The sequence below is a fragment of the Erythranthe guttata genome, chromosome 12 (genome assembly GCF_056151865.1).
Source record: "Erythranthe guttata isolate IM_541 chromosome 12, IM_541, whole genome shotgun sequence".
Classification (NCBI taxonomy): Eukaryota; Viridiplantae; Streptophyta; class Magnoliopsida; order Lamiales; family Phrymaceae; genus Erythranthe; species Erythranthe guttata.
Genome location: NC_142544.1, coordinates 18,496,274 through 18,516,930, shown reverse-complemented (window position 1 = coordinate 18,516,930; position 20,657 = coordinate 18,496,274). Strand labels below are relative to the sequence as shown.

The 20,657-nt window shown below is 34.6% G+C and overlaps 4 protein-coding genes across 35 annotated transcripts; all 4 read left to right on the top strand.

The window, feature by feature from the left end:
- The first annotated feature begins 4,228 nt into the window (after positions 1 to 4,228).
- LOC105968067 (vanillin synthase, chloroplastic) lies at positions 4,229 to 7,403 on the top strand. The gene is made up of 8 exons (XM_012992675.2): positions 4,229 to 4,560; positions 4,706 to 4,827; positions 5,134 to 5,249; positions 5,879 to 5,952; positions 6,046 to 6,310; positions 6,463 to 6,594; positions 6,733 to 6,868; positions 7,061 to 7,403. The coding sequence occupies exons 1-8, from the start codon at positions 4,367 to 4,369 to the stop codon at positions 7,096 to 7,098; spliced, it is 1,077 nt and encodes a 358-aa protein (XP_012848129.2). The 5' UTR covers positions 4,229 to 4,366; the 3' UTR covers positions 7,099 to 7,403.
- A 1,501-nt stretch (positions 7,404 to 8,904) lies between these two features.
- Positions 8,905 to 15,437, top strand: LOC105968053 (uncharacterized). 32 transcript variants are annotated; one of them, XM_088827405.1, is made up of 6 exons: positions 8,905 to 9,457; positions 10,316 to 10,533; positions 10,757 to 10,865; positions 11,005 to 13,161; positions 13,249 to 13,349; positions 14,188 to 15,437. In XM_088827405.1, exon 6 carries the CDS (start codon positions 14,199 to 14,201, stop codon positions 15,090 to 15,092), a length of 894 nt encoding a protein of 297 aa, XP_088683531.1. In that variant the 5' UTR covers positions 8,905 to 9,457; positions 10,316 to 10,533; positions 10,757 to 10,865; positions 11,005 to 13,161; positions 13,249 to 13,349; positions 14,188 to 14,198; the 3' UTR covers positions 15,093 to 15,437. The 32 variants fall into 32 exon arrangements, 30 of the variants coding, with proteins under 30 accessions (XP_088683531.1, XP_088683519.1, XP_088683521.1 ...); XM_088827424.1 differs by having other exon boundaries at positions 8,946 to 9,457; positions 11,001 to 11,162; positions 14,185 to 15,437; XM_088827422.1 differs by having other exon boundaries at positions 8,949 to 9,457; positions 11,005 to 11,162.
- A 518-nt stretch (positions 15,438 to 15,955) lies between these two features.
- On the top strand, positions 15,956 to 17,917 carry ORG4 (OBP3-responsive protein 4 (ORG4)). The gene is made up of 5 exons (XM_012992558.2): positions 15,956 to 16,075; positions 16,256 to 16,396; positions 16,875 to 17,027; positions 17,362 to 17,537; positions 17,706 to 17,917. Exons 2-5 carry the CDS (start codon positions 16,265 to 16,267, stop codon positions 17,806 to 17,808), a joined length of 564 nt encoding a protein of 187 aa, XP_012848012.2. The 5' UTR covers positions 15,956 to 16,075; positions 16,256 to 16,264; the 3' UTR covers positions 17,809 to 17,917.
- A 612-nt stretch (positions 17,918 to 18,529) lies between these two features.
- On the top strand, positions 18,530 to 20,377 carry LOC105968103 (Acyl-CoA N-acyltransferases (NAT) superfamily protein). Its single transcript, XM_012992718.2, has 8 exons — positions 18,530 to 18,926; positions 19,036 to 19,088; positions 19,212 to 19,248; positions 19,356 to 19,421; positions 19,497 to 19,601; positions 19,697 to 19,850; positions 20,064 to 20,140; positions 20,256 to 20,377. The coding sequence occupies exons 1-8, from the start codon at positions 18,681 to 18,683 to the stop codon at positions 20,331 to 20,333; spliced, it is 816 nt and encodes a 271-aa protein (XP_012848172.2). The 5' UTR covers positions 18,530 to 18,680; the 3' UTR covers positions 20,334 to 20,377.
- Positions 20,378 to 20,657: the final 280 nt, after the last annotated feature.

Here is a 20,657-nt window from a genome sequence, read left to right as displayed (position 1 = left end):
TGAAATTTATGAAGATCAATTAATTATATAGCTGGTATATGATTGGTTAAGATAGAACTATCCAATTTATTTTTTAATAAAATTATGGGGAGCTTCAATACATAATTCTTCGATTAACCTAGATAAAAATTCATTCGACGCATAAAAATTATTGAACTAACCAAACAACAAAACAACCATAGTTTTTCTTGCCAACCAAACAATTTATATATGTTTGAAAATACTAATTATTTTACTATTATTTTAAAATGTTAATTCGTTTTACACTCAACTCTCACATCAACTCTTTTAAGTGTATAAAATATTTCAAAAGAAAATTAAAAATATTTTTTATTTAATAAATTTATTTGAAATAATCTCTTGGTCCACATACAATGAAACGAAATCGAATTGATGATGATAATGAGTACTATAATTTATTTGACATAGTAGTTTTGAGATGATAAATAATTAATTTCAAATTATAAAATATATATATTTGGAATTTACGAAAATACTAGCATGTGTTGTATAATTAGTAAGCTAATAAAAACAAAGGAATTTAAATAAAAAATAATAAGCAGACATCGTCCAGTCTTACAAAATTGATTGGATAGAAAATGACCTGGCTGCCCTTCTTGACTTTCTTGTAGTCATGCTACTTAAAACTGCAGGCTAATTTTTATTTATTAATAATATATTTGGGAATTAAATTATTATTTTATTTACATGCCTAATTTGATTATAATTTGAAGAAATTTCTGTTTGGCTATTTGCACTGCGCGTTTCTGTACGCGGATTATTGATCATTCAACACATTTATACAGCTAGGTGCTAGCATATACTATATGATATATTTATGCGAATTTATATACAAATTAACTCTTTTTTTTTATTATATAAATTAACTTTTTTTTTTTTATTATATAAATTAACTCACTAGTCAATATACAAGAATTGACCAAAATACAGGCGGCTAAACTGTTGCTCACTTACTTAAGGGGGTGGTAAATATTTTTTTCCAACATAATTCAATTTTATGGAATCATCCTCCAATTAATAAAACATCGCCAATTAGGTCCAAATTTATCCCAGAATAAAAAATAACATCATAATTATTTTTGGGTTACACTATACCTAATTAAATTTGTTTCTTTAAATGATTTAATATGATTTTATATTTTTTGTTTCTTCCAAGCTCCAATCATTAACACATCTATACACTATATATATAATATAATATAGATGTATACGTATGCTCTGACGATCTACCTAGTAACACATAAATAAAAACAATTTTAATGCGTAAATAAAAAAAAAAATAGAATTTAAATATAAAGTGGGAGTTTTTTTTTATTTTTATAAGTATATATAAATTTTGAGTTCTTTTGCCTTAACACGCTAATGGTTGTTAGCAAAAGTCTAATTATGCCAAGAAGATCATTTTCAAGACTAATTAATTTGTAATGAAAAAATGGTAGTAGTATTGCAACAAGTTGGCGCGTGTTCTAGAAACAAATTTAATTGATTCCCACGTATATGTATATTTTTGTATATACATACACATTAGTGTATGTATACATAATGCATGAATGTAACAAAGAATCGTAACGCATATATAATATATTATATATGGGGGAGTTGGTGGCGCGTCATGTCAACGTGTAAGTCGTGTTTTGTTGGGAATAAGATGAGCAGAAATGTTGTTTACCATATGCCTAAGAAATAATAACTCATTAGCCATCGCTACTATTTTTTTTAAATAATAAAAAATAAATAAATAAAGTAGTTGGTAAGAATATATTTCCAGCCCTCAATATCAGAAGTCAATTATTTCATTTATTATATGGTCATTTTACCACATTTTCCCTGATGGTTTAACTTTAATCACACGACTCTTAATTCACTAGTCATTTAGTTTCTTAACGAATTTAAATTGAAGTTTCGATAATAATAAGGCCTATATGACTTCAGTTATTTGGGCCAGGCCCAAAACAATATTTTTATCAACAATTTCATTAGGAGTACAATACTATATGGGCCAGTTGTTCAAAAGTCCATTTTAAAAAAAATGCCCTACACAAAGTCTTAAACAGTTTAGACTCAAGACCGCCTCATCCACTACAACTTGTTAAAGTCTATCAAATAGGCCTGTATAGGTATGTTTAAGCGGCGGATGTGACCACATTCAGCTCAACGTTTGAGAATGCACTATAACGTGGACCGAAAGGAGGCCGACCAACCAAGATGAAACTCGTTTAAGACAATTAGAGCAACCACGAAACGACCGAGGTCGCAGTAAGATGAAGCAGCTCGCCTTCAGTGGATAAAAAGTGCTCGTTGTAAGTCACGTCACTCTGCACGTGCATCATGACCTGATAAGAAATGGGTCCCACCAGACCCATCTCTATGGCATGCATATATAAATATAATCGTGGAACGCAAGGTAAAGGGAAGTTCATTCTCTAAGAAATATTATATTGTACATCATTCTTTAAAAGATATATCGTTTTCCGCTCTACCTCACTATCTTAAATGTTGAAGTGCTGACGCCGAAAAAATATTTCCCGACACTTTTTTTTCCAGGTCTCCTAACACAGTTGACCTCTTTCTTGAACGAGTTTTCTTTCACCTTGGATCTCTCTTTATTCTCAAATCTCAAGGCCCATTCCATTTTGTTATTCACAATAAGACCATTTAGGCCTCATCAGATACCAAATAAAATTTGAAAGTGTCATGAACTCACAACATATTATATATGTAATGGTATATACTTAATTGAGTAGTACAAAAGTTCATCAAGCTAGATAATTGATATGGACTTCAGAGTATTAATTACCTACAAAACACTTCAACACTATATGTAATTATATATAATTAATATTATGTCTTATTAAAAGAAAAAAGTGGTAAAGTACAATATCAGTGTATGTATCTTTCAGCCCCACCATCTTCACAAGTTGTAGTGCAGCTTTTCAAATGATATGGAAGCTGTGCTGGTGTTTTTCCAAATTTTCCTCTATTATTATCCTAATTAAACGGGGGAGAACCACACACACATTATCTTACATTTTATTGGTTAGAAAAGGACAATAGAGAAATAAATATCTTTTTAAAAATGAATATAATATTAATATTGGACCTTTTGTAACAATAATTTAACAAGTCAATTGAATATTGGAGCGGTAAATGGGCCCCGGTGATGGACCTTTTGTAAATGGGCCATACCGTATTCTAGATGACAGTCCCCTTTGTATTTGTCTAGGAGCGCCTTTATGTGTATTTGATATTAGTATGAGTGGAATCTCATCTGCCAATTTCGATATGAAAATATCTAAATTTGGAATCGTCTTTTCATTTTGATTTTCGATTTTTTAGAGTATATAGGAACAAAATTGTATTGTATATAAAATTATCGGAAATTCCGATTTTAGTTTCAAATATTTCTATGATTTTTGTGAAGTATATAATATAATTTTATGATATATTTTGTAATTCATGATTTAACTTATGTTATATTTATACGGAAAATATAGAAACCGAAAGGTCAATTAATTAAAACCCTAGAAAGTATTAATAGGGATCAGAAACATTATATTGTATTTCCGTCATAAGAAAATTCATGTTTCAGTTTGTTGTTCCTATACCTGTTTGGATTTTTTGAGTTTTGTAGAACTCTCTTTTGAAGTTTCTTGTATTTTCCTGCAAAGTTGCAAAAAATATAGAAAAAAATATTGTAAAAACTTCCATTATATTTGAATTTGGAACGGTGTAATTTTTGAAATTACGCCGTTTCCTAGGCATTTCGAAATCGGGAATGATTATTCTCCGATGTTTTTGGAATGGAAATCGAAACCCATTTTTTACTTCCGAAAAAATTGAAAATTTTCTGAAATATCTATTTCCAATCCATAATCCATTTCGTCCGATTTTCACACCTAAATATTATGAACTAAAAGACACGAAATAACGAGTTTACCCAATGCACCTATATAATTGATTGCGCATTCTTCAATTAAAAAAAACAATAAAGGTAACTATTACTTCTGAGTAAATAAAGGTTAACTAATTAAACACTCAAGACTCAACAAATTAATATTCAAAATTTAAATTTGAAAACCAATAGTAGGGGAAGAAAAAAATATCCAATCATAGCCGTAAATTTTCCAGTCCACGTCATCATCTACATCATCAACGTAACCCATCGAGATTCTCGAGATTCAATTCCACAACACGATAAGCCTAGACCAATGATGGGCTTCCACCGCACCATACTTGTGGGGCCCACAAACGTAATTATTTACAGAAATACCCCCTCCGGCATGCCGATAAATAGGAATCCCGTATAAGATTCCATCACTCATCAGTTCACAGTATCACTCTGACTATGGCTCGTGTTGCACTCCTCGCCGTCGGGGTTTTGATCGCCTGCATAGCCGGCGCACAAGCCGGATCGGAATTCCTCGCCGACGAGAATCCAATCAGACAGGTCGTCGACGGTCTGCACGAGCTCGAGAAATCTATCCTCGGAGTACTCGGAAACTCGCAGCGCGCTTTATCCTTCGCTCGATTTGCTCATAGGTTTACTCATGCTTGAATTACATGTTTTGATTGATATATATATATATATATATATATATATATATATATATATATATATATATATATATATATATATATAGATTTGATTTTTAATTTATTGATGAGAGATTTGTTTTGTAAAAAGGTATGGGAAGAGGTACGGTGATGCTGAAGAGATGCAGAGGAAATTCCAGATATTTTCTGAGAATTTGAAGATGATCAGATCTCACAACAAGAAGGGGCTCTCTTACACTATGGGAGTGAACGGTAATTTTACTCTTATTGTAGTTGATATTTGGAATATTTCAATAGTTCTTCATTTCATGAGATTTTTCATTGTTGATTTTACTGGTTTCTAGGGTTACTGTTTGTGCCTTTTAAGTGTTTGTTGAATTGTCGATTACTGTGAAGTTGAATATATGTTGATTGTTCAGCTAAATTTGTGTTGTAGCTTTGGTTTCTAGAATTAATTAGTTACTCTATAACCATAATTTCTGATTAACAAACGAAAAAGCAGTTTTAAGATATAATTTTTTTGATTTTTTAATTGACGATGATCATTCAAATGAACAGAGTTTGCTGACATGACATGGGAGGAGTTCCGTAAGCATCGGTTGGGAGCAGCTCAGAACTGCTCTGCTACCAGGAAGGGCAATCACAAGCTCACAGACGTCATTCTTCCGGAATCGGTAATTGCATCTGTTTTTATTCAGTGTTTTAGTTTTTGGTGTTTGCTGTATTATTATTATTATGTTTTGTTAGTATTTATTTCATGCAATACATAATTCATGTTTCGGAAGATTCAGATGTTATGTAAATGATATGGTAGTAATTCTTTAATTCAAATATGTTCTAATGGTTTTAAGAGAAAAGCTTCCTTCACCAATGTTACGGTTTTTTCTTTGTCAGTTAGATAGAGCTTTGTGATAAATGGAACTGCTATAATACTACAAACTCTTTTTTCCATTTATTAGTAAAATTGGATTTGCAGTTTAATGGTCAATTAGAATTCATTTGGATCGTTTTGAAATTAATGATTTGTAATCTATCGTAACAAATCCAGTGAACTCGTTCAAATCTTCTCAACTCATATTTTGAGCTAATTTTGACTAATTATGATATATGGAGTCATTTGAAATCTTTTCCCAAAATCTTCCTCGTAAATCCAAATACAACCCAAATGAACACTTAACTATGTGATTAGTATGACAATATATGAAACTTTTGTGAGTCGTATAATCCAGAATTTGAGGATGCAACTAGTCAAATTTTTGATTTTAAATACTCGTATTTTTGACTTGGTTGTGATGGATTGCAGAAAGACTGGAGGGTAACCGGCATAGTTAGCCCCATAAAAAATCAAGGTTCATGCGGATCTTGCTGGACATTCAGGTGAGCTCATTTTCTCCGTCAATATTTTTTACTGATCGGATTGAACTGTCACAAGTACTAGTATTGCATCCTAATATATGTGACCTTTTGCAGTACAACCGGAGCACTTGAGGCTGCTTATACACAAGCATTTGGCAAGGGTATCTCTTTGTCTGAGCAGCAGCTTGTGGATTGTGCCGGAGCATTCAACAACTTTGGATGCAACGGTGGACTGCCCTCTCAAGCCTTTGAATACATCAAAGCTAACGGCGGGCTTGATACTGATGATGCATATCCATATACTGGAAAGGATGGTGTTTGCAAATATTCATCCGAAAATGTTGGAGTACAAGTGCTTGACTCCGTCAACATCACATTGGTTAGATGCTTGGCCCGTTTCCTTTAGAAAAAATAAAAATAAAAAACTAACAATTTAATTTGGATTTTACGAGATTCAATCAATTGTAGTTTAGAAAATATCAGACACATCACGAAATAAATATGTGTTCTAACTTGTTCATGATATCACAGGGTGCTGAAGATGAACTTAAGCATGCGGTAGCATTTGCTCGTCCAGTAAGCGTGGCTTTTGAGGTCGTTAATGGTTTTAAAGCATACAACGGAGGAGTTTACACAAGCACCAAGTGTGGCAGCTCTCCAATGGTGAGTTATTCTTGTTCCTATTTACGATGTTCGGAAAATGGATACAAGATGTGTTTATAAGAGACAAAAGGAATTGCATTGAACTTGCTAATACGTATAAATCGTTGGCGATTTTCACATTTAGAGCATATTTTGCAGGACGTAAACCATGCTGTTCTTGCTGTCGGTTATGGAGTTGAAAATGGAATCCCATACTGGCTCATTAAAAACTCGTGGGGAGCTGACTGGGGTGACAATGGGTACTTTAAGATGGAGATGGGGAAGAACATGTGTGGTAAGTCTTTGTCCAGGTTATTAAATTGTAATTTATTCGCCCCTTATTTATAATATTATCTAAAATATATACCACAGTTGCATGAGCTTATTTTTATTTCTTTGTCGACCAAAAAACAAAAAAAAACCCTTCTCGAATAATGCGAAAATCGGCCAGTAAAGTGGTAAGCTAATGGGAGTAACTCGTTTGCAGGCGTTGCTACTTGTGCATCATATCCGGTCGTTGCATAATTGTTCGTGTGAAGAACAATAAGATATTGCTCGTTTAAATGTATAAAACCAATCGAATCCACAAGTCGGAGATGCAGTGGCTGTCAAAGAGTATCCCTTCAACGGTAGTTCTGTTGTACAAAAATAAGATTGTTGTACTAAGAATCAGATATTCGTGTCCGCTTACAAAAGCTGTGTATAAATTATTACCGATGCCTGATAGATTATCGTTCAGCAGTAGATGAAATGGTATTAATAGTTTGTATGTGTAAACATGTTATTGTGAACTGTGAACTTAATTATGAAGAACCGGAACTTATCGTAGAGATTGATACTCGTGTCTACATTCAACTCTTTTCGTGAATTGGATATATAAATGTACGAAGAAAAAATAAAAATCCAACTGATATAGGAATTTAAAATCATAAATTAAATGCATAAACTATTTACGAAGTCGAATCCATTATGAAATGCTATTTGCGGTCAGAAAATTGCTATTCGCGGTTTCTAACAAAACCCCCCAAAACTTTTAAGAATATCTAAAAACCCCCCAAAACTGCAAATAGCAAAAAAAAAAAAAAAAAAAAAATCGAAAATTCGAAATCAAGCTTGAAGAAGGGTTGGGCTTCGATTTTTTGATGTAATTTCGACTTTTTTATGTGTAATATGCATTGGGTAGGTCGATTACGGAACCAATTTCATGTTAAAAAGCCCTACAAATCGATTTGTAGGGTTTTTTTTTCACAAAAAAATGTTCGAACGCCCGTTCCGGGCATTCGTACACGCCTTGGGCGCCCATCTTGGGCGTTCGAACATTAAAAAAAAAAAAAAAAATTTGCACTGGACGCCCAACTCGGGCGCCCAAATGCAGTTTGCACGCCCAACTTGGGCGTGCACTGCATGAATGGACGCCCAAGTTGGGCTTTTACGCGTTTTTTGGGGGGGGGGGGGGGGGGGGGGTTGGACTTTTTTGGGAAGTTTTGGGGTTTTTGTAAAATAAAGTGTTTTTTTGGGGGGTTTTATTATAAATCGCAAATAGCAATTTTCAAACTGCAAAAGCAATTGCCAATCCAGTTGATGGAAATTGAAAATAGTCAATGAAAAGGAAAATAGTCAATGAAAAGGGAAATTCTATGCTACACCCGTTTATTAATACTGGGTACTATTGCTCGTATGTCTTTCCTTTTGAGTCAATCACCAAATCCATCCATAAATTTGGCCTTAATTATAGTACTTCCTCCGTTCCAAAATAATTATCGTTTTAGGTTGTTGCGCACATATTAAGAAAATTAATAAAAATGCTTGAATTTCAGAAAAATACATATAATATGACTAAAATACCCATGTAATTAATTATATCTCAACTAATTAAGAGTAATAACAAATAAATGCATAGTTGAGAAAACAATAATTAATGCATCATTGGAATTTTAAAGTAATAGATAATATGGAACAAAAAAAAAACCCCAAAACTAGAGTTAATTTAGAACGGAGGGAGTATATAATGTTTTAAATTATAGGGTTTGGGCCTCCTATGAGTTTAGGGCCTGGGCCGGACCGAAATATATTTTTTAAATAATATCCGATTACCTATGGAAGTTCATTAATAGTAAATTACAACCGCCCCTCAGGTAAGGACTATTTACTAAACAAACCCTAATATTTTCATAATTACATTCTAAACCGTGGTTTTTAGATTTATTACATTAACACCCGTTTTGTAGGTGGTGAATGTAAAATCACAAATAGAAGGGGTCTTATTGTAATTTATAAATAACGAGGGTTCTTTTTTATAAATAGACTTTACATCAGGGAGCTGGTTGTAATTTACACATTTAATTAAACTCAAATAATAATTTGGAAAATTTGATATTGTTTAATGTGTCATACTTTCATTAGCGAGTCCGCATACATTATTATTACTGTTTTTCTTTTTCAGTATCTTTATCACAGATTTACATATGAATCTGCTTCGCTTTCTATCTATACATACGCAATTACACATGAAATCTGTAGAAGATATGCCTGTAAATTGCAACAGTATATCATGGGCGATGACGATAGCCATGGAAAGTGGCAACTCTGACAGCAATCACCGAATCGAACTCCTAGGTTTTGTAATTGTTCACCCTAAGATGGCTTGTGCTTCTTCGATCTACCACTCGACGATTTTCTCCGCCGTCGATTGGAGATGCCCGGCGGCGCAGCAGCTGATGTCAGAATATCAGAGTGGCTCTTTATCACCGTCGTCCATTTCTTCAATCGGTAAAAACAGCGACGAGTTCAGGTACGGGGAGGACGACGGAGATGAGGTGCGGAGTGGGTATAGAGGAGGGCCGTTGGACCGTTTAAATGCTTTAGAGGAAGTTTTGCCTGTGAAGTATGTCATATTCCTTTATCGTATTTTGATTAAATCTGCCATTTTCCCCCCTAACTTAGGGTTTTGATTTTATTTTTTTTAATTTGATACTATGTGCAATTTTCATTGGAGCTAAACTAATTATCGGTTTAAGGCTCTGGATATTCAATTTATTATTATTTTTCTTCTTCATAATTTTGGGGTTAGGGTTTCCGTCTTTTCTTCAGTAGTCACGTGTGTAGAAAAGAATGATCTACCGAAGGAGAGTTAATCATGTGTTGCATCTGCAACTTCATCTGAATGAATTGTTTGAATGCCTTGTGTGAGGGGATTGCTTGGGGAAATATAGATATTAAACTGTCTTGTACGAGTTTAAATAGTTCTTCAAATGTTTCGGGTTTGGTGAGGCATGACGTTCTATTGATTTACGTTTGCGTTTAGTGAGTGTATCACACAATAATTAGTAAGACATGAATTAGGTCCACATACGGAAGGCCTAAGAGAGTTTTTAGGTTTTATTAAGTAATACATGTCTGTAAGCTATCAGTTTTTTTGTTAATTGCGTCATTCTCGTTGTATCCATTAGTAAATATAAACGTGGAACTCTTTCCAAGAGCTCCAACCACTCTATTTTGAAAGTCGAATTCAAAACTTTTACATGAATTTCAAATGGATTGAGATTGGTCGAGCTGTATAGTTGGAGTTGTAATTATAACGAGATCCAATGAGAGATTTATCATAATAAAATGTTATTTCTTGTTTCTTTAGGAGTGTTCACTTCGCTTTTTTTTTTGAAATCTTTCACCATCCTTGTGGCTGCATGTCTTCTTTTCTCCATGTTTGTAAAATAAGTTTCTGATGATGAAATTTTTTTTCCAGGAAAAGCATATCGGACTTTTACTGTGGTAAATCAAAATCTTATAGCAGTCTATCTCATGCAACATCGTGCTCGTCTACTGAAGACATCACTAAACCAGAAAATGCATACAGCAAGAATCGCTCTGAGAGCAATAATGCTGAAATTTCTAGCTCTAATCCGTCATCACTGAGTTGTTGCCTTCCTCTTTCGCCACCAAGTGCAAAAACAGCTCTTCGTGGTGAGTTTTCTATGTCACCCTATGAATCTAATTTATGCTTGATGTTCATGGAGGTGGAGACATTTGTACCATCTTTCATGTTTTGTAATCATGTGGAACTGCCCAATGTAGTTAGTGTCGAGCTCTTCCACAATGTAATTTCTGAAATATACTTACTTTCGCAGAGAGGGATTGTATAACTTCTCAAATTCTGTGTTAATACCCCTGAAAGTTCCTTGAGCAGGTAAATACGCTTGCCTCGGAGAAAGTCAGAATTTCCTTGAAGCTACCATTGGAGTTATGCTGTTTCTTGAATGAGCTGAACTACTGCTCTCCTCTACGGTCAAAGAAAGGTTGCAAACTGCTATAATAAAGGCTGCTTTCCATAAGAAGCTTTCATGACCTAATATATCTTCTTCGTCCTCATTCCTTTTTGATTTCTGCAAATCCTCTTAGATTACTTCATCAATCAAATTTCAATATGTTAGCCAGCTTGAGATGTACGTTGGTTGCTGCCAGAATCTGACGACTTAGGGGACTTTATGGGCATCCCCCGTTGGATAGAAATTTAACCTTCTTTACTAACGATGGGGAATGAAGTTGTTGAGTGTCACATTCATATTTTGCTCCTTGTTGATGTTCTATGTAAGGTATGACCTCCTACCTAGCTTTTCACAACTAATTCTAGCTCGGGTTCAAAAGTCAGTTTGATCATTTTTATCTTTGTTCATGCTTATCTTGCTTGCTTTACAGACTCACCATAGAATGTCTTCTCTTGACAGTTTTCTCTCTTCTTTTTCCCCCTAAAGAGCATGTACTTAATCAGCTGACTCCATTTGGGCTTACTGGCAAATATTATGTTTACCATGACACATCACAGTGAACCTTAAATTCCGACTTTATGTGACATGAATTGTGCAAAATAATGATATTTAACATGCACAGCCTTTTGATATAAAAGATTGGATTTCCCTTTATGTACTTTCTAACACGAGTTGTACGGAATAACTTCGCACGTGTTGTCGTATTAGCGCCAGAGTTATAACTTTTAGTTACGACGTACATAAAGACAAAAAAGACAAAACCTTAGATTGGATTTTCCTTTTTGTACTTTCCGATACTAGTTGTACCGAATAAACTTCAGTCGTTTTGTCGTATTTGCCCCAGAGTTATAATTTTTTAGTCACGACGTACATAAAGACAATAAAGGCAAAACCTTAGATTGGATTTTCCTTGTTGTACTTCCGACACTAGTTGTACGAAATAACTTCACACGTGTTGTCGTATTCGCGCCATAGTTATTATTATTTTAGTTACAACGTACATAAAGACATAAAGGCAAACCCTTAGATTGGATTTTCCTTGTTTTACTTTCCGACATTAGTTGTATGGAATAACTTCTGACGTGTTGTCGTATTCGCGCCCGAGTTATTGCTTTTTTAGTCACAACGTACCTAAAGACAATAAAGGCAAAACCTTATACACGCAACAGTTGAGAACAGGATAATTTGTAAAAGAATATAACAAGTTTGTCGTTTTGCATCACGAATTCTTTTGAGAATCGTACCTACTGTGGCGCATAATTTGTACGGAATAACTGCAAAAATATGTCGTATATGCGCTGACTTAAACTTTTGAAAGTCATTTATTGAGCATAGAGAGCAGATGTTATTATGTCGTCTAAATCATACACGTGACGTATGAAGAAATTGGTTTGGTTAATGGAAATACTCAGTTGTGTGAGAACAGGCTAATATTTATGATTAACAGAATTACCGCCTTTTTTTATTCTTGTCGGAAAGACAGTTCACAAAATAAACTGTACAGGGAATCTTTGTTTTTCTAACGTCTTAGCTAGACGACAAACACTCTCATAATATAGCTATGATACGAGTAAACTTGATTAACTAATTAACGCCGTATTTTGATCATAAGCTTCAGGTTTCTATGTTTAGGGTTTTACGACTATCCAATTAAATAACAAGTAAAACTCAACTTTTCACTGAGCTACGGATTTTATTGATGTTTATTCATCATTTGTAGGTATATAGGGGGACTACATTTCTTAACAGCTAACGTCTTTAGCATCAGTTGTAACCGAAGATACTTTAGATGAGGGTTTATTACTTTATGTATTTTTGTTAGATGTCACTCAGTTTTATCAAAAGATACGTAATGAAAAGACAGAAAGCTTGTATATTTCATAATAATTTATGGTGTGTCGTTATCGGCTAATGATCTCTTTTTTTTTTCTCCCTCAAATTCAGTCCCAAAAAAGAAATTTGAGTCACAAAAATGTGATTCTTGATATTTTCCCTATGATTTATGTGGGAATTCAAGAAATCGGATTACTAATACCTCCATGGTGTGGTATTATGTGCATCTGAAGGATGAGATTACCATTCACAGAATAATATTTTAGATATCAAGAATACCACTGTAATCTCTCTAGGTTTTCGTAGAGAGGATTTTGCTTTTTAGGCAAATTGTTGAGTTCTTTGTTTTCTTCGCCCTGCCTCGTTGAGTGACACGTGTCAAATTTTCTCTGGGGCTACTTCGTTGACTGAAACGGAAATTTCATGAATTCCTGGGCTTATTACCATAATCCCCGGTGATAACATTAATCACCACCTACTATAGATGATTTCTGTGAGTGATACCAACTCATCATAATTATTACTTGTTCTTTTGTGAAACTAATTGATAAGCACAACGTCATGATTTTCTCACCTGTAGCCTGAATAGCCCTTGCTCCACTGCTATATAAACCGGTGTTGTGGGTGTACAGTTCACTCGCAACAAAAAGAGATTCTCTATACAAGAAAGAGTTTTCTCTTGTAAGTCTCTCCTCAGTTTTTTTATTTTATTTTCTGAGAGTCCATATATTAAATTTTGCTAGATAAGCTTTCCTTTTAGAGTTATCAAAATTCTTGATTTTTATAGCAACTGCATTTGTTGTAAGTTCTTGTGCAGTAAACATGTTTTGGAGATCTACTCCACATGAGCTGCATTAATGTCTTCCAACTCATCTCTTGCATCCTTCATTCTGATGTTAAAAATGGCTGCCGATTCCAGCAGTTTTACAGATAACTAAACAGTTTTTGGCTACCAGCAGTTCTTAACTTTTTTGCTTCCAATTTTGTCCTACCCCTTGTTTCTTTTTCCTCGATCTCCTTTTTAGCAGCAGTTTTAAGTTTTTTTTCCTTGATTTTTTTTTTGCATGCACTTTCACAAGCTAATGTAGTCCATTTCCGTCTGTATTTATTTTTTCAAAACCCTACAGATGTATGTTTATGGCTGCTACTCGAGAAAACTCATTCTGTCTCCATAATCGCAGATCTACTTCCTTTAATTTGTTTCCAATTTCTTTTAACCCTTTGTTTCTTTTTCCTCGATCTCCTTCTTTAGCACCAGTTTTATGTTTTTTGCTTTTCGATTTTGTTCAACCTTTTTACTTTTTCCTTTTTTTTCCTTGATTTCCTGTTTTGACTTGTTCTTTTTCTGTTTTGCTAATATTTGCATGCACCTTCACAGACTAATGCAGTCTAATTCTATCCATATTTATATGTTTATGGCAACTCCATAAAACTCATACCGCCTCCGTAATCGAAGATCTACTTTCTTTAATTTATTTTACTTTGCGATTTTTTAAATGTCCAATTTCTGTTTTAGCAGGCTTTATCACCATGGATGGAAGAAAACTGTATTCTTTCGACACCCTAATGGATGGAACCCTAGTCGACCGAACAGAAATTCCAGTAACACTTGACCAATTCAGGCTCTTTTACAGTATCGACCGAGACCTCTACATCATCCTCGTTAGGGATCTTTGCCGCAACCCTTCAGAGAGCCTCATAGTAATGGGGCTATGGCTTTGGCTCGAGCGCGAGGGCATATCTAGTGTGATTAGTAAGATCGTGCCGCTCAATCGATATGCGATTGATGCGCTCGCTGACGAGGCTGTCACCTGCATCGACCTGCTGACAGACGGTCCCCGTGCCCCACCCGAGGATGGCCCCGCAGTTGCCTTGATTCACAGCCTGGTGAAGATAGCAATCTCTCTTAACTACCTGCGCGAGAACCGCGTCACCGTGTACAACGAGATCCAGGGCTTGGTGAGCCAGGTTTACATCCTGGCGCTGGCAGACTTAATGGAGCAGGCCCTCCACGGTGGCTTCCACCAGGTGTCGGCGGCCCGTGATGCTGCAGGCCCATCTAGGACCCAGCCCGAGGAGTCATTGGTTCTTGATTTTTCTAGACTGAGCATCGAACGGGATTCAGATGAGAGGCGACGAGTTTCTGATGAGGGGACTAGGTCTGGTAGGACCATGTTTGCGACTTTCTCGAGGGGCTATCCGGTGACGGAGGCTGAGGTGGTGAACTTCTTTACGAGGAGGTATGGCGACTGTATTGAGATGCTGCTCATGCAGGACGTGGGGCCCACCGAGCAGGCTCTATTTGCGAGGATCGTCTTCTTCGAGGAGGAGCTGGTCCGGACCATTCTGAATGGGGAGACGAAGGCAAAGTTCACCATCAATGGGAAGCATGTGTGGATGAGGCAGTTTGTGCCGAGGAATTGAAGGGGGTCGTTTGCTAGCGGTGGCGTGGCTGTGATGATGTTGTTGTTGTTATTCGTGTGTGTCGTTGTTGATTTCGTTTTGCTGTGTTGTTGTTGTGCGTAGTAAGTGACTGGCATTCGGTATAGTTGTGTCATTTTTTCTGTGTTTGGGTGTTTGTTCTTTTGTTTGTTTTGTTTGTTCTTCAGGTTTAATGTGTTAGGTCAAGGGTAAGCACCAGACTCTTTCGATTTCAGTGATGAACGGTTGCAACTTTAATTCATGCTGTGCTGTAAAAGCTGTTTGGTGCGGGTGATGTTTATTTTGTTTTCTAGAATCAATGGAAGTATCTTCGTTTTTCTTGTTTTATTTTGAATTTTGAATTTTATTTATTGTTATAAATTCGATACAAATGATAAAAGAAAACCAGCATGTAGCAATCAACCCCATTCTCTCCTCACTTCATAAATAGGCTTTAATTCTTGATTTTGGCTAATATTAATAATAATAATAATAATAATAATAATAATAATAATAATAATCTTATATATAAAAGTAATAAACGATAACACAATTTGTGCAATTATTGCTCTATATCTTTCATATTAGATCGGATGATTATGAAATCATAATCCTATATCAATACAAAGTTTTCCTAAAATTAGAGAAATTTAGTTTTTGAATTTTTAATATTATTACTCATATTTGTAATATATACATTAATAATAGTAAATAAACAAAACTCATGAGCCAAAGTTTGAGCTTTTTAACTATTACGAAACAAGCACAATTTATTCTATTACAATTATTGTTGTCACATAAATAATTATTACTTTTTTCAAACTTTCAATTTTATAATAATAATAATAATAATAATAATTAATAAAAAGAAAAAGAAAATTCCTTATCAAACAAATAGCTTTTAATTTGGGGGCAAATGAGCAAGTACAAAAGATATCCAACCAGTCAGTCCTCTGTGACAGGGTTTTGAAGCCTCGAATTCCAAGGTACAATTAACACTTCAATCAGTTCTCTGAGTTCCGAGTTCCGAGTTCCGACCCATTTTTGTTCCTGAACCGAACTAACAGCAACAATTTTCGCTATTTGTTAATTTCTCTCATGTTGATTTTTTGATGGGCTTTGTAATTGAAATGTTATGTTTTTCCCTATAATTTTTTTTTTGTCAGTTGAAGAAAATGGAAGGCAATTCGAATGGAGAAGAACCCACTTCATGGGAAGAGCTTTACAACATCAATTTGATGCCTTCTGAGATTTTCCTAAAGTTCAGAAAACAAATTCAGGGTTTCCGCGTCGGCGTTAACTTTGAGGTTTTTTTTCTATTTTTTTTTTTTTTTTTTTAATTTCATTCAGTTTCATCTTTTATTTTACATCCCCAGTATGTGTACTCAAATCTATTAATTAAGTTTATGATAAGGATTAAGGAATAATTAGAAATGTTTTTAATTGTTTTAATTAGGAAGTTCCCACTATTGATACTTTTTATAAGTTTATGAATGAGTTTTTCCACTCTGGACAAATGTGTATAACTATGTTGTTCTTAAGCATTTTTCGTACAGATTACGACCTATTTTGCAGAGGAAGTTCGTTTATCGTACATATTATCAATTATGCTTATGTTTCGCCGCATGTTTTGATGCAAATATGAACTTAGTTTTAATGGACCTGCAATGGGATATTCAGTTTCAATAAGACAAAATCATCGAGTGTGTTGTAATTTTTACAAATATTCACACTGGGTATAATTATATCTCGTTTTATCGGGATTCTTCTCTTGTTCCAATGCAGTTGTGTAATGCTCCTATAAACGACTACCATGCGAAACTGGTATTAAAGCCTTTATCCTACGAGAGGAAATGGAAGTTAATATACGAGCCCTTTTACCAGGACGTGCAGCTCGTTTCCAAGAAAATCCCCGTAACAAAGTTCCTTAATCTACAGGTTTTTGCCCCCATTCTCTTTTTCTCCCAACATCATTAACTATCGTGTGCGAATTTTGAATGAATTAAGGCCTCGTTTGGTAAGGGAGATTAGCCATGATTAACTAAATAATTGGACTTTGTTTGATGTTTGGTAGCCCTAATAAATTGCCGGGTCAACCCGCCAAAATTATGTTATCACGGCTTATATTGCCTTATCTTGCCTTCTAGGGAGCTTTTTTTGTTGGACGTCGCGAGGTCTGATAAATAATTGCGTTTCATTAGATTATATAATTTTTTCTTGGCTAATCTTATCTTGGCAACCAAACAAGGCCTAAGTGTAATAAATTGTACAGGTTGGAGTAGGGCATAGCTTTCAGCTGCATGCGACAGGTTGGAAATGGAAGCTGACAACGTGTTTGGGCGGAGATGGTATTTCTAGGATCCGTAATAAAACATCCCTCGGCTTGTGTCCCGGTGTCGATTTCCGTTTTGGGTGGAGGGCCGATTATGTTCTCCCTGAAATTAATGGGTAACTTACTTTTTCGTGATATATTTTTTTTAATGTAATAATAAAGATATATTGCCTTGATCATATGCTTTCAGTTTCCTTCTTGTTTCGCGTAATGTTCGTTGTTTGTAGTTATTGCACTTGAAAAAGCTGCGGCTGATGATTTAATTTGAATTGGCATGTGTGCAGGGGTTTGGGGTCTGAAGAACCGTTGTTTAACATGAATTCCGGGCGCTTACAGGCATCTCTTGACAGAGTCGAGGCCGTTTTTACACATGGTGATGGAGAATAGTGTAGTAATTGGTACATTTACTTGCCTGCTTTTATTTAGTTAAAGAAATCCAAAGATATGGAGAATGGTCAACTCTTTTCTCGAATTTGATGGCATAACTTGTTCTACACTTCGACGCGTAGTGTTGTTTAGCATACATAATTCGTTCATATACTAGCACCAATTAGCACCACTAAGTGCTTTATAGAACCTATTGCACAAAGATCTTCGAAAACGGGAAATGTTTCAATTTATGAAAACGGGAAGCCAAAACTTACGTTTCTTGGGAACTTCGTATCAGATGAAATGGTGAGTGGCGAACCCTTTTCTTCTTTCAATTCAATCTTATGAGTGGTTTTCTTGTTTACACAGATGATTAACTTGTTACGGAAATATCGAAAATAATTTTAAACGAATTAGTAATATACAATGAATCCAAATACAAAGTCATTTGTAATTACAAACTTTTACTCTTGGGTCAAGTTCATTAATTTTTCTCCTCTACAAAAAACAAAAAAAAAAAAACAAAAAAAAAAATGGAAATTAGTCTTTACAAAGTCCAGTAAATTTAGAGGATCCACATCTACCTATCTGATATCGGGTATGGGTCGAATATACAGAACTGTTGATAAATCCAAACCCGAACCCGACTCAGTTGCTTGCCATATCCCTACTCACGTGACATCTTTGGCAGGACCACAACTTTGTGGTTCACTTATATAATTCTTTTCCAATGTTCTAAAAAATGAATAATGCAGATGAAACCACCAAAGTTTATGGTCCACAAAACACTTCTCCCTGAGCTCCGATCCGTACTTCTTAACCGGATACTAGTTAACGATCATATTAATTCCACGGCCAAACCGGGCAGGTAATTAATTACCTGCATTAATATGTCTACAATTGCTCTACAAAGACCATATTTGTCAAGAAGATTAAGCTATGGAATACGAGGCTGTCATAACTTCCAGAAACTTCCATCCTCTTGTACAATGTTAGTGAGTTCTATGTCAAAAGAATTCTCAGTTGAACTTAAAAAACTATCTGTTCCTCAGATTGATAGTTTTAGTCCTTCAGACGTAAAATTGCAACGACCCGAATTTGTTGTACGTGAGGCTCAAACCAATGAAGAATATTGGGTTAGTGACAATTTCTGTATAGCAATTATATCAATTTATTTGTTGCATATTCAGATTCAATCGTTCAAATACTCGGTTTTTTTTTTTTTTTTTTTTTTTTCTTTTTTAGACGGCAGCATGGCTAAGAGCAGAGTCTCATTGGGAGGACCAAGAACACGATCGGTGTGTATGTGCCTCTAAGTTTTATATTCGTAACGAAATTCTTGCAAAGTACAGCTAATTGATTTTTTTATTTTTTTTAAATTACTGTTCAAATTCTTGAGTTTTTACCTTGTAATAATGCAGATACGTTGAAAACTACAAACGGAAATTCGCACAACAGGTAGGATCAATTAGCAATTTTCCTGTTTTTAATCACTGATGAATGCAAATAATCGGGCAATTAGTCATGATAAACATTCCTATGAACTCTGCATTTTCGTCTTATAGGAGTTCAACGAGATGAAAACGAGATACAGTTCACAAGTTGGAGAGAATTGCAAATGCATTGTGACGGTATATAAAGTCAATTTGTAAGGCAATTTGCAAGCTAATAATCTCGTCTAAATATTCGATTTTTTTTTAAATTAGGTAAAGAATGAGGACATAAATGTGAAGGGTGCCGAATCGAAGAGTGTCGTTGGAACCTTGGACTTGAGCATTCGATATTTGTCACACGGAGAGAACTTTCCAGGGGTATAAATCCAAGAATTAGTCGCCATCTTTTCGGTCGTCCCCATAAAAAAAAACAACTTTTATTTATTTATTATTATTATTATTTATTTTCTCAGGAACGAGTTATACCTCCTCTTTTCTGCCTCGTCTATAGAGAACGCAGAAGCAGATACGGATACATTTCAAACTTATGCGTTGCTAAATCAACTCGTCGACAGGGTATTGCAAGCAGCATGCTCAAATTCGCCGTTACATCTGCCAAGGAACATGGTATATATATATATATATATATATATATATATATATATATATATATATATATATATATATATATATATATATATATATATATATATATATATATATATATATATATATATATATATATATATATACACATATATATATTGACTGATTATTGAAATAATAATAATGTGACTATACTTTACTTAAATAAATGTAATGAAAATATATATTGTGCAGGTGCAGATAAGGTGTTTGCCCATGTTTATATAAATAACAAATCAGCTCAGGGCCTATATCAGAAGATGGGATTTAAGGTATTTTTATCATTTCGAATGCTCGTTTTTCGTTCGTTTTTTTTTTTTTTTTTTAATTTAACGATTGAATCGAAAGAAGCAGAAGAAATGCTGATAGATGAATTCCGAATTCTAGGTTGTGGATGCAGCAACATCTCGACTATCAGGCCATCGGATGTACTTGCTGTGCCTTGAAGCTTCAAACTTGTTTTGATATTTATCGATCATTCTCTATTTAATTGTAATAGTTTCAAATCACACAAGTATAACTAGCTCAATATTGCAAGGAATAAATACTTTCAGATGAATATGTAAAGAATATAATTATATAATTAATGATATAATAAATAGTTAAGAATATAAATCACACATTACTTCACCCTCAGTCAGTCCCCAAAAAAAAAAAAAAAGAAAAAAAAAAAACAGTTGCGCGATGGCAGTCGATAGCCCTAGTGGATGGTGCGGTGCCGGTCAAACTGCTTTGACCACCGCTGCAATAGTCGGCGGCAGCGTAGCAGCAGCCATTACTCTGGTTAAC